The 14,434-nt window shown below is 40.8% G+C and overlaps 1 protein-coding gene across 1 annotated transcript in view; it reads left to right on the top strand.

Moving 5' to 3' along the window:
• The first annotated feature begins 2,435 nt into the window (after positions 1 to 2,435).
• The window catches only part of asz1 (ankyrin repeat, SAM and basic leucine zipper domain containing 1), an 81,089-nt gene continuing 69,090 nt past the window's right edge, over positions 2,436 to 14,434 (top strand). The window contains exons 1-3 of the mRNA XM_047384743.1: positions 2,436 to 2,592; positions 12,636 to 12,738; positions 13,798 to 13,920. Coding sequence (XP_047240699.1) covers positions 2,485 to 2,592; positions 12,636 to 12,738; positions 13,798 to 13,920 — 334 coding nt within the window. The 5' untranslated portion in view covers positions 2,436 to 2,484. The remainder of the gene's footprint in view (positions 2,593 to 12,635; positions 12,739 to 13,797; positions 13,921 to 14,434) is intronic.

Raw genomic sequence — 14,434 nt, 5'->3', positions numbered from 1 at the left:
GCCCCAAAGAAGCGTACCACCCAGACTGTTGCATGTCCAGAGTGAAGCAAAACTGTGCTCTTCATCAGTGATGGTTTGGGCTGCCATATCAAACCACACCCCTTAATGAGTAATCCCCCTCATGTATATTGCAGCTCCTTAAACCTAAAACATTAAATTAAGATAGCAGAGCCCAATCAGCTTACTTTGCAGGCTCTGTGGCTCTGAACTACTGGTAAATGCTGACTGAGCTGGGGCTTTATATTTACTTACACTTAGCTGCTTCTCTATAAATCACACAAAAAACAAAAACAAAAAACAGTAGAAACAGTTCGGGGACATTTGAACAAACTTTAATCTTTTTTTTGTATCAGTTTCATGTTACATGCAGTTTCATGAGAGGGAGGATCAAAACCTCAAGGCATTCCTCAGGGGAACAGAGATAAAATACAGCAAGCCTTTGGATTCTGTGTAACTCATATCAGCATATTAATAGGACCCAATCATAACTTTCAGGAAATTTAGTTGCTTGGTTGTTTTGTGTAAGAAAAAATACTGGAAGCTCATAGGTCACAATTCAGGGATTTGGTTCTCCCTGCAGGTACATGTCTGAAGTAAAACAAAATGACCATGCAGGTCTACAGGTGACATGAGAGACATGCTAAAATCAAAAGAAAGCTCATATTCAAGAGTGCAGATTTACCTTCAGATTATAGTCAGGACCACAAATATTAGATTTGAACAAATGGCATAAATCAGTTTGAGAAAAATATATTTTTGACACATGAGACAGACCAAACGGAAAAGGAACATTTAAGTCAAATTTGTCCCAAAGAAATACAGAAATCTTGAAATTTTGCTTGACGTAAGCCCAGTAGAGACATTTTACAGTTGTCATATTATGCAAAACCTGCTTTTCACATATAGCACATTGTGTATTTAAGATGAGTCTTGCGAGTTATGACTCAGTTATTTGCTTCCTAAAATTAAACAGGATCACATTGAAAAAATAAAAAGAGCTTTATTTATTGAGGAGCTGAAACTCGTGAACTATTATTACAAGCTGGAAGAAAAAGTGTGTATGCTTTGTTCAGAGGAAAGAGTGACCTCTTCTGGGGAGGATGTGTTAGCCTGCTAAAACCTTTTGCGGTTTGAAACAGGAAGACCATCAGGGAGACATCACTGGAGTGGTTTAGACCCTACTGGTGGAAAAAAGTAGGCCTATCTGTGGCAGCCTTAGTGACCATGCCTTCTCATCTGCCCACTTCTTCTTGGGTCCCACAAGGCTCGGTTTAATCTCTCCTTCGTTTCTCACTATATTTGCTCCCACTTTGTACCATACCGATGAAGCATGATGTTCTATTCTATTTGAGATGCCAATTAGATTTTCTGAAAAACAAGTAAGCATATTAAATGATTACCCAGGTGTCTTGATGAGAAACAGAACTTTTAAATGTATTGAGGACATACTGTTTCCACATCTTTTACTTGTTCTTCTGTAAAGGTTGAGTGTTTAAAGTGCTTCGTGAATAAAACTAGACTGGATTACCAAATTATCTCTGAAGGAGCAATGATTCAATGTGACACAAGTCTAAGTCTACCTTGTATCTCCGTACATTATCTATATTTTGGGCCTCCATTCTTCAGCATTATCCAAGTGCAAAGCAAAGATGATACCTTATTAAAATATATTTTTGTGTTCAATAAAATAGAAAACTAATCAGAGTACTGATTTTATTTTACCATTAACTTCAAAATTACAACTCAGTATGTAATTTTTTTATTACCTAATAATTTTAACAGAATAAAATCACATTCTTTAATGTTGGGGTCAGAAGTTTATGCTCAGATTATTATCTTAATCATTTAGAGTTTTTACTGATTTATTATATACATAAATGCTCACATATGTACATACAGGTTTAGGAGAATCCCATCAACACCCGATCCCTCCCAATCTCCCATCCTTGGCGAAAACTCCACCAGCTGCCATTGGTTAAACGTCAATAGACTAAATCCTTTAGAATGCATGTTATTTTAATCATGTGTTCGTTAGGCATGGGCTTGTCACCAGTCTCAACACACACAGAGGTTTAAAAAGTTACTCTTCATGTTAAAATATTGCACTACACTGTTCCTCCACTTTCCAATCCTTTTAATGAGATGCCAGAAAAAGTGCTGGAGTGACTACAGTTTTCTCAGGCTATATGGAGCATAGAGTAATTTAGCGCTGCTAAACCTCCATCTGTTCCTGCACACTGCCAATCAGCTGGTTGACAAAGGGGTACTACATTTTTCCTTTATTTAGAAGATAGGCAAATTTGGCAGATAAATATATTTTAGCAATATGCAAGTCAAACTTGCCTCACAGGTGCCATGAAGGATGTCCACTCTCACCGGATCCAGAGCCGACATGCGTGCATCACGTGACGTTTAACTCCGCCCACTCCCTCCCTCGCACCCCTGTAAGTAGCTGCTGTTGGCTCTCATTAGCTAGCTGGAGATATGCGGAGCTTAACTAATTACGCCTTCCCCGCTGGAGATGAAAGCGACGCCAGCAACGATGAGTGGGACGTTGGATCCTTTTCGGAAAACGCCACTTCTGACATGAAGGTTACTGTAAAGAAAGTCTTACATTTCGCCTCCGCCGTTGTTTGATTTTATAGCTAAAACTCACTTGTAGCTCGGAAGTATTATGGGTCCGTATGTAACTCCAGCTAGCTTAGCAAGTCTTATACTTTCTAAATTTCTTTTTTCTTACGTCAGCAAGATGCTTTTAGCGACATAATTGTTACAAAAGAACAAACCTCATTGGAAAACATAAAAAATAAACCACAACTTTTTAAGTATAAAGTTATTATATTGAAGGGGAATAGTGTTATACGCTTTCGCGTCTGCATGCATTAGCTTTTTTTTTCAGGGACTCAGCAACGTGGCGGAAGCCTAACTGTTTTGTATTTTCTTGCCGTTCTTCCATGTACTAAATGTGTTTATTTTGAATTCAGATAAACATACTTGCATTAGTAGGAATGTTAACCAAATAAGTTTTCTGTCTCTATGGATGTTTAGAAAAGTTTGGAGGTTGAGCCGTTTAATTGTACAGTAAAAATAAACTTTAAGAACCTCCATGTGTGGACAGATGTGGCAATAACGTCGTTGGTGCATCTATCCAGGACAGATGTATATTATATTTAACCTGTTGCTGAAAAACATGCAGCTGCAGCACAGACTAATTCTATGGAGAGCCGTTTCATTCAAAATGAAATAAATAAATAAATACTGCTATTGATAAATTATTAATAAATATTCCATGAAATGAATAAATATACCCATAAAATTAAACAAATTAATTAAAAGAAAATTTCATCTTATTTAATTCATTTCAAGATTTATTTAATTTAAAGATTTATTTATGATTTTTTTTTATTTCAATGTTTTATTTTGTAAAGCTACTTTACGTATTTCAGTGACTTACTTTTTAACCCCGATTTTCATTTCAAGCTGTTTTTATTTCATGTTCTTATATTCAAATGAGGGGACGAAGTTTTATCTGCTGGGTGGCGCTGGGACAGCAGGGCCGAACTCAATTTGTGGCAGTTGCCTGCCAGAAGACAGCATGCTGGAGATGCTGCCGCCAGTGCCACTGCATGCTGGTGGGAGCCTGGCTCCCCTGGTGCCAGATTGGCTGTAAAAGCCTGCCACGGCGGTTGCCGCTGTTTTTGTGGAAGCCAATGCTGATCATCGGCAAACGGGATGTCATTGTTGTTATAGCCTGTTACTTTTAAATTATGATGTCTTTATTGGTTTTTATTTAATAATCAGCGTTAGACCCATAACATAAGGTGGCTGTATTTATTTGGATGGAAAATAAATAGCACTATGTGTGTGTATGACGTGCTGAAAGGATGATGAAGACTTATTGCACAAACAGCTTCCACAAAAACAGCGGCAACCGCTGTGGCAGGCTTTTATGGCTGGTCTGGCACCTCCTGGCATTCTCGTGGAAACCCTGGCTCCCTCCGCCATGCTGTCTTCTGGCAGGCAGCGGCCGGCCTCTGTCACAAATTGAGCTCCGTCCTGCTGTCCCAGCACCGCCCAACAGATAAAACTCCGCCCCCTCATTTGAATACAAGAACATGAAATAAGAAGAGCTTAAAATGAAAAACGGGGTTAAAAGCAAGTCATTGGAATATGTAAAGTAGCGTTACAAAATAAAACTGCATTATGAAATAAATAAATAAATCTTTAAGTAAATTAAATAAATCTTGAAATGAATTAAATAAAACAAGATAAAAAATTCTTTTAACATAATTATTTTGTTTTTTATGGGGATATTTATTTATTTCATGGAATATTTATTAATGATTTATCAATAGCAGTATTTATTCATTTACAGGTCCTTCTCAAAATATTAGCATATTGTGATAAAGTTAATTATTTTCCATAATGTCATGATGAAAATTTAACATTCATATATTTTAGATTCATTGCACACTAACTGAAATATTTCAGGTCTTTTATTGTCTTAATACGGATGATTTTGGCATACAGCTCATGAAAACCCAAAATTCCTATCTCACAAAATTAGCATATCATTAAAAGGGTCTGTAAACGAGCTATGAACCTAATCATCTGAATCAACGAGTTAACTCTAAACACCTGCAAAAGATTCCTGAGGCCTTTAAAACTCCCAGCCTGGTTCATCACTCAAAACCCCAATCATGGGTAAGACTGCCGACCTGACTGCTGTCCAGAAGGCCACTATTGACACCCTCAAGCAAGAGGGTAAGACACAGAAAGAAATTTCTGAACGAATAGGCTGTTCCCAGAGTGCTGTATCAAGGCACCTCAGTGGGAAGTCTGTGGGAAGGAAAAAGTGTGGCAGAAAACGCTGCACAACGAGAAGAGGTGACCGGACCCTGAGGAAGATTGTGGAGAAGGGCCGATTCCAGACCTTGGGGGACCTGCAGAAGCAGTGGACTGAGTCTGGAGTAGAAACATCCAGAGCCACCGTGCACAGGCGTGTGCAGGAAATGGGCTACAGGTGCCGCATTCCCCAGGTCAAGCCACTTTTGAACCAGAAACAGCGGCAGAAGCGCCTGACCTGGGCTACAGAGAAGCAGCACTGGACTGTTGCTCAGTGGTCCAAAGTACTTTTTTCGGATGAAAGCAAATTCTGCATGTCATTCGGAAATCAAGGTGCCAGAGTCTGGAGGAAGACTGGGGAGAAGGAAATGCCAAAATGCCAGAGGTCCAGTGTCAAGTACCCACAGTCAGTGATGGTCTGGGGTGCCGTGTCAGCTGCTGGTGTTGGTCCACTGTGTTTTATCAAGGGCAGGGTCAATGCAGCTAGCTATCAGGAGATTTTGGAGCACTTCATGCTTCCATCTGCTGAAAAGCTTTATGGAGATGAAGATTTCATTTTTCAGCACGACCTGGCACCTGCTCACAGTGCCAAAACCACTGGTGAATAAATGGTTTACTGACCATGGTATCACTGGGCTCAATTGGCCTGCCAACTCTCCTGACCTGAACCCCATAGAGAATCTGTGGGATATTGTGAAGAGAACGATGAGAGACTCAAGACCCAACACTCTGGATGAGCTAAAGGCCGCTATCGAAGCATCCTGGGCCTCCATAAGACCTCAGCAGTGCCACAGACTGATTGCCTCCATGCCACGCCGCATTGAAGCAGTCATTTCTGCCAAAGGATTCCCGACCAAGTATTGAGTGCATAACTGTACATGATTATTTGAAGGTTGACGTTTTTTGTATTAAAAACACTTTTCTTTTATTGGTCGGATGAAATATGCTAATTTTTTGAGATAGGAATTTTGGGTTTTCATGAGCTGTATGTCAAAATCATCCGTATTAAGACAATAAAATACCTGAAATATTTCAGTTAGTGTGCAATGAATCTAAAGTATATGAATGTTGAATTTTCATCATTACATTATGGAAAATAATGAACTTTATCACAATATGCTAATATTTTGAGAAGGACCTGTATAGTCATTGAGGACTGAGTTTTCTTTGGTACCGGAACAAGACAGGAGGTCTTCCACAACACCGGAACCTTCTTTTGGGCCAGGCTAAGGTTGAAGAGGTGCTGCAGAATCCCACAGAGCTACTCTGCACAGCCCTTCAAGACTAGGGCTGACATGATCTGGACCTGCAGCCTTATTCCAGTTCAGTCTCTCCAGTTGCATCTTCACTTGACTTCTTGAGACACACAGGTGGAAAGGGGAAGCAAAGGAAGCATCAGCACCTTCTGATATAGTTGAAAACAAACATGTAGAAGCAGAAGGGTCTAGGGCTGAGGTGGAAGATAAAAAGTTTGAGGTGTTACTGGACAGTTGTGGGTCCTGTGGGTCAAAGGAAGGTGGAATGTCTGTTTGGCTGTGAGCAGGAGAGGAGGATGCGAAGCTTGTTTCTGAACTTAACCTATTGAAGAATGTGTTCAGTTCATTGGCTCTGTCCACAACTCCATCGGTCTGATCATCCTTCTGCTTGAAGCCTGTGATCTTCATCCCTGTCCACACATCTCTGATATTGTTTTGCTGGAGCTTGCTCTCCAGCTTCTTCTTGTACACCTCCTTGCTGTCTCTTATCTTGACTTTAAGTTGCTTCTGTATACTCTTCAATAATTCTGTCTCCCTCTCTGAAGGCTTTTTTTTCTTGTTAAGCAGGTCCTTCAGGTCACTGGTGATCCAAGGTTTGTTGTTGGGGAAGCATCTCACGGTTCTGGTGGGGATGATGTTATCCACACAGAAGTTTATATAGTCGGTTACACACTCAATCATGGCATTGATGTCCTCTCCATGTGGGTGGCAAAGTGCGTCCCAGTCTGTAGCCTGAAAGAAACCTTGCAGAGCTTCTTCAGCTTCCTGTGACCATTTTCTCACAGTCCTCTTTATTACAGGTTGCCTCTGAACAAGGGGCTTATATTTCGAGCAGAGAAAAACAAGATTGTGATCTGATTTGCCTAGAGGAGGTCTTGCTGTAGAGATGTATGAGTCCTTTACATTTGCATAAAACAAATCCAACGTTTTGTTTTCTCTGGTAGAGCAGCTGACAAACTGTTGAAACGTTGGAAATGTAGCAGAGAGTGAAGCGTGGTTAAAATCACCAGAAATTGCCACAAAAGCATTGGGGTTTTGTGTCTGTAGCTTAGCAACAACTGAGCTGATGGCATCACATGCAGTGTCGGCAACAGCGGAAGGTGGAACATAAACTGTTGCCAAAATAACAATGGTGAACTCTCTGGGTAAATAATATGGACGAAAACTTACTGCCAACAGTTCAATATCTGGACTGCAGAGATGACACTTTGAGCTTTTGAGATATTAATCAGCTGCTCCCGGTTGTAAGAAACAACCCCGTTGCCATGGCAATGCATCATAACAAATGTCCAAAAGTAGAAAAGTATTGGGAAAAATCCTCCAAGCTGCAGAGCATCCGACACCAGAGAGGACAGTCGTCCAAAAAAAATCAACTGCCACCACAAGAGGAAGAGTTCCCAAAAAAGAATAAATCAGAATCAAAAGTAACAGAGCTACTCCAACCTGCTGCCACCTTGAGCGGCAAAATTCTAGAATAATGCTCCATAATGTTCTTCACTTTCTGAAGAATCCTTTTTTGCACAATGATCTCCAGAGGTTCCAGAGGAGTCCTTAGAACAGAGCCAGCCTTTATTAGCTTGTTGAGTCCCTGACTCTGATGATGCGGTTATAAAAAAAAAAAAAAAAACCTGTTGCCATGGTGACGCTTCGTAACAAATGTCCAAAAGTAAAATAGTATCAGCAAAAATCCTTCCAGCTGCACTGCATCTGATACCGCAGAGGGTAATCGTCAAAAACATCTATTTTTATCCACCACAAGAGGAATTAGAGTTTCAAAAAAGAATTAATCAGAATAAAAAGTAACAGAGTGACAACCTGTTGCCACCCTGAGAGGCGCAATTCTAGAATTCAAATAACATGTCAGAAAGGTTAGCAATCGCACTTAAAATTTATTTAAACACATTTTGTTTTTATTTATTTACCTACTTACATTGCATCGGCTGATAGTGGTGCGATAGAGTCCTTGATTGACAACAGTGAAGTTCCATCAGAAGAATGAACTGCAATGGGTGGGGTAGGTTTTATATTTTCCTTTATTTTTATAATCAATACAGAACAGGGATAGGGTTAGGACTGCACACTGTTGTTATCAATTATCTTGTTTTTCTATTTAGTGGTTGGAACAGGGCGCTTTCAGCACTTGGTGCTTTAGGCCAGGTGTTCCCAAAGTGGGGGTCGGGACCAAAGTAAAATAAACACTAACTGCCGCACATCATGTCTTCCAACAGTGATTTTTAACCACCCCCACTGCTTTCGCTTTGACCTGCTCCAGCCATTGTGGTCCTAATGTTTTTTGTAGTCGCTCTTGAGGATTTTGAGCTTTTCCCGGCAGTGCGGTGTACGGTAAAATCCGTGGCATTCTCTCTGATACCTCGGCAAACACTTTTTCATGCCGCTGACATACAGGGGTTGGACAATGAAACTGAAACACCTGGTTTTAGACCACAATAACTTATTAGTATGGTGTAGGGCCTCCTTTTGCAGCCAATAGGGCGTCAATTCGTCTTGGGAATGACATATACAAGTCCTGCACAGTGGTCAGAGGGATTTTAAGCCATTCTTCTTGCAGGATAGTGGCCAGGTCACTACGTGATACTGGTGGAGGAAAACGTTTCCTGACTCGCTCCTCCAAAATACCCCAAAGTGACTCAATAATATTTAGATCTGGTGACTGTGCAGGCCATGGGAGATGTTCAACTTCACTTTCATGTTCATCAAACCAATCTTTCAACAGTCTTGGTGTGTGTATTGGCGCATTGTCATCCTGAAACACGGCACCGCCTTCAGGATACAATGTTTGAACAATTGGATGCACATGGTCCTCAAGAATGGTTCGGTAGCCCTTGGCAGTGACGTGCCCATCTAGCACAAGTATTGAGCCAAGGGAATGCCATGATATGGCAGCCCAAACCATCACTGATCCACCCCCATGCTTCACTCTGGGCATGCAACAGTCTGGGTGGTACGCTTCTTTGGGGCTTCTCCACACCTTAACTCTCCCGGATGTGGGGAACATGGTAAATGTGGACTCATCAGAGAACAATACATGTTTCACATTGTCCACAGCCCAAGATTTGCGCTCCTTGCACCATTGAAACCGACGTTTGGCATTGGCATGAGTGACCAAAGGTTTGGCTATAGCAGCCCGGCCGTGTATATTGACCCTGTGGAGCTCCCAACGGACAGTTCTGGTGGAAACAGGAGAGTTGAGGTGCACATTTAAATCTGCCGTGATTTGGGCAGCCATGGTTTTATGTTTTTTGGATAAAATCCGGGTTAGCACCCGAACATCCCATTCAGACAGCTTCCTCTTGCGTCCACAGTTAATCCTGTTGGATGTGGTTCGTCCTTCTTGATGGTCCTTCTCAAAATATTAGCATATTGTGATAAAGTTCATTATTTTCCATAATGTCATGATGAAAATTTAACATTCATATATTTTAGATTCATTGCACACTAACTGAAATATTTCAGGTCTTTTATTGTCTTAATACGGATGATTTTGGCATACAGCTCATGAAAACCCAAAATTCCTATCTCACAAAATTAGCATATTTCATCCGACCAATAAAAGAAAAGTGTTTTTAATACAAAAAACGTCAACCTTCAAATAATCATGTACAGTTATGCACTCAATACTTAAGTCGGGAATCCTTTTGCAGAAATGACTGCTTCAATGCGGCGTGGCAATCAGCCTGTGGCACTGCTGAGGTCTTATGGAGACCCAGGATGCTTCAATAGTGGCCTTTAGCTCATCCAGAGTGTTGGGTCTTGAGTCTCTCAACGTTCTCTTCACAATATCCCACAGATTCTCTATGGGGTTCAGGTCAGGAGAGTTGGCAGGCCAATTGAGCACAGTGATACCATGGTCGGTAAACCATTTACCAGTGGTTTTGGCACTGTGAGCAGGTGCCAGGTAGTGCTGAAAAATGAAATCTTCATCTCCATAAAGCTTTTCAGCAGATGGAAGCATAAAGTGCTCCAAAATCTCCTGATAGCTAGCTGCATTGACCCTGCCCTTGATAAAACACAGTGGACCAACACCAGCAGCTGACACGGCACCCCAGACCATCACTGACTGTGGGTACTTGACACTGGACTTCTGGCATTTTGGCATTTCCTTCTCCCCAGTCTTCCTCCAGACTCTGGCACCTTGATTTCCGAATGACATGCAGAATTTGCTTTCATCCGAAAAAAGTACTTTGGACCACTGAGCAACAGTCCAGTGCTGCTTCTCTGTAGCCCAGGTCAGGCGCTTCTGCCGCTGTTTCTGGTTCAAAAGTGGCTTGACCTGGGGAATGCGGCACCTGTAGCCCATTTCCTGCACACGCCTGTGCACGGTGGCTCTGGATGTTTCTACTCCAGACTCAGTCCACTGCTTCCGCAGGTCCCCCAAGGTCTGGAATCGGCCCTTCTCCACAATCTTCCTCAGGGTCCGGTCACCTCTTCTCGTTGTGCAGCGTTTTCTGCCACACTTTTTCCTTCCCACAGACTTCCCACTGAGGTGCCTTGATACAGCACTCTGGGAACAGCCTATTCATTCAGAAATGTCTTTCTGTGTCTTACCCTCTTGCTTGAGGGTGTCAATAGTGGCCTTCTGGACAGCAGTCAGGTCGGCAGTCTTACCCATGATTGGGGTTTTGAGTGATGAACCAGGCTGGGAGTTTTAAAGGCCTCAGGAATCTTTTGCAGGTGTTTAGAGTTAACTCGTTGATTCAGATGATTAGGTTCATAGCTCGTTTAGAGACCCTTTTAATGATATGCTAATTTTGTGAGATAGGAATTTTGGGTTTTCATGAGCTGTATGCCAAAATAATCCGTATTAAGACAATAAAAGACCTGAAATATTTCAGTTAGTGTGCAATGAATCTAAAATATATGAATGTTAAATTTTCATCATGACATTATGGAAAATAATTAACTTTATCACAATATGCTAATATTTTGAGAAGGACCAGTACATTACCCTGGATACCGTGGCTCTTGATACATCACAAAGACTTGCTGTCTTGGTCTCAGATGCGCCAGCAAGACGTGCACCAACAATTTGTCCTCTTTTGAACTCTGGTATGTCACCCATAATGTTGTGTGCATTTCAATATTTTGAGCAAAACTGTGCTCTTACCCTGCTAATTGAACCTTCACACTCTGCTCTTACTGGTGCAATGTGCAATCAATGAAGACTGGCTACCAGGCTGGTCCAATTTAGCCATGAAACCTCCCACACTAAAATGAAAAGTGTTTCAATTTCATTGTCCAACCCCTGTAAGTCTGACCTGCTCATGGCCAATCAGTGAACAACAGTCTGTTCACATCACATTTGGCCCTGCTCAGCCCCAATAGGAACTGCTGTCAAGGAGGTACCAAGAAAGCCAGAACCAGGCCGGAATGTCCAGTGATTGAAACGGTCACAAAACGGGCTGAGTAGAGTGGAGCCAACGAAAGTAGAGCCTGTGGAAAAGGGGGATATTTGTCCTATGCTAGGAAATTGCACAGCCAGTTATGCAACTGCCGTTTAAACAGCTGGAGTGAAAACGGCAGCTGAAGTGTTAAGTCAGCCATGAAAACCACAGTACTTGCAGTAGTAAATTCTGGACTAAATTTTGAGTGTTACCCAGAAACTGGAAAAATTGTTTTGTATATTTAAAAAGTGGCAGTTTGACCTTTAGCTCAATTAAGTCTCCTCTGGGAAAGCACAAAAAAATGTTAAATGGTCCAGTGTGAGTCCATTTTTATGTGTTACTAACAGGTCTTTCAAAGATTACTACCTGTTTAAAAACAAAGATAACTTTTTTTTTTTTAGACTTACATCAGGTTTGTCGGAGCTGTCAATTTTATGTAATTAAAATGTTCATTATTTCCTATCAAACTTTTCACCATTAATCCAAATTGTAAAACAAATCCCACAGAAAGAATCTTGCATAGCAAACATCGTAGGAATGGTGCACAAGTTTGCTTAGATTTAATGGACTGAACATTTTAGATCAGAATGTAGGACTATGACACAGAGCTCAGCCCAGACCCAGTGGTCTCATGATGCTCTGGTGAATGCTGAGTTGCAAGCTCATCTTCCTTTGGTTTTATTTTCCTGATGCATGCTCTAAAAGTGCACACAGCCCCTGATCTCGGCAAATTGACTTGTTTTTGGACTGCAGGATATTAGGAAAACATGAGTTTGTTGAAAATTGCATTGACTGTATCAAGTAACAGTGAAAGTCTATTCGAATGGTGTAATATATCATTGGCAAGCTGTGACTGAAGGCATAATACATGAATTATTCTAACCAATCAAGTATTGCACTATAATATCAAAGAAAAGTCTAGTGTAGTAATAACTTGTCATGTTTACGTCCTTTTATGTTTTCCTCCAAAACACATTAGTGACACTTGTGCTAAATGTTATAACACAGCCAAGTTTTCATCCATACACTTTCAGAGACTGTTAAAGTGACATGCCTAGAGCTGTTGTTCATTTCTTGTTAAGCTAAAATGATTCTTGGTTCAGTAAGAAGGATTCTTAATGTGTTTCCTTAGGACCTGGGCTTTCCTGTGATGGTTGGAGGGGACCAAATGTCTGTGCTGAAAAAAGCCATCAGTAAAGGAGACACAAATACTGTTAAACAACTGTTGGACAATGGTAACTATTTGCTTTACTGTTATGATGGAAGCTATTTGATGGTATCAAAGAGCAGAAATGAAGAGAAAACAACCATAAGTACCTTAGCATGCTTTTTTAAATTGCTTGCTTTTTCTGTTCATTTAAAACACTATGTAGTTTGTACAAGAGGTGATTACTTGAGTAAATGGTTATTTGATATTAAGTATGTTTTAATAATTTAACATTTATAAATTTTGAATGTTAATTTTAATGTAAATCAACCTTTTGCCAGTACTAAAAAAATCTGGAGACATTGAAAAACTTTATTGCCACCTAGCAGGTAGGGTTGGGCATCGAGTCTCGAGAATCGATTGGAACTGGGACCAACATTCCTGTAATTGGAAGTGTATACAAAACCATGGACAGTGTGTGCCGGCGATTGAAACTGTGGTTTTATTTTAATAAAGGACATGACCAGTTGGCTCAGTGCAACACTCTCAATAAAATTATATCACGCGGAGGAGGGTGCACAACCAACATAATCAAACACCTACAGATTCACGGTCTAGAAGAGCCACACTGCCCCCTCTTTGATGCATTGCTCCAGCTTTCCTATGTTGCCTCTTCCTCAGGTTCCGACACTCAGCCTAGCAGCGCACTGCAGTCAGAATCAGGTCAAACAATAAAATTCATCTTATACCGACATTGAGGCAGCTAATGGGTTTTACTCTAACTAAAACATAAATGCAAATACCCAGCTAACGTTAGCCCATGTATTTCTTTTTTACAGACAAATAAAAAAATCATAGAATTAAAATTCATAGAGAAGTTCAGTATATTTAATCCAAAAGAACTGGGGTTATCTAGCTTATTTAAACCATGTAAACTTTTTTCACCCTGCCTTAAAAGAACGGGAATTGAGAATAGCAAGGAACCGGAATCGTTCAAATTAAAGTGATGCCCGACCCTACATAGAGCTCATATGTTTTTCCCTTCCCACTAAAGCCTAGTTATTTCTCTCCTGCTGGTAGAGAGTGGTGCGCCACAGTCATGAGACCACAAAGTAGTTTGTTAATGTAATGTTTATGGTTTGGACAGGAATGGATGTGGAAACCAGGGTGAGTTTTGGATGGACTCCTCTGATGTATGCCGTCAGTGTGGCGAACTACAACCTGGCCAAACTGTTACTGGACAGAGGAGCCAGTGCCAATTTCAGCAAAGGTCAGACCTCTGTGTTAACAAGGCTATTCTGTAAAATTTATTAACCTTCTAAACCCTGAGGCGTTTTAGAACAATTTCCGCCTGAAATTTCACAACTGAAATAAATCAAGTAAAGCTTCACAGCTATAGTCTAATTGCAGACATTTGGTACCTGTATATAAAGGTAAGACGTAAAAGTGGAACCATTATTGTAACTGTTACTATGACTGATTTATTTGTGATTAAACAACGGCTTAACATCCGGTGCGGCCTGTACAATATTGGTTTTCTTTCTAAAATTAGAGCATGCGGCTTTTAATCAGGTGCGCTCTGTAGTCCGGAATTCACGGTAGATATAATATAATGATCATTGACAAAGTGTTCACTGATAATACAATGACGAAACATATTTTTGGAATCTGAGATCTCTGCTTTAGGACGCATGCTGGTTGAGTGTGTGGATGCCGTGTGGTGAACACTCGAGACTGAAGTTTGATGTGATGCTGTTTTGTGGAGTTATTTTGCTTTCTGATTC

This window comes from Girardinichthys multiradiatus, chromosome 2, assembly GCF_021462225.1.
Source record: "Girardinichthys multiradiatus isolate DD_20200921_A chromosome 2, DD_fGirMul_XY1, whole genome shotgun sequence".
NCBI lineage: Eukaryota > Metazoa > Chordata > Actinopteri > Cyprinodontiformes > Goodeidae > Girardinichthys > Girardinichthys multiradiatus.
Note: the sequence above shows the minus strand (reverse complement) of the source record. Positions and strands in the feature narration are given on the sequence as shown.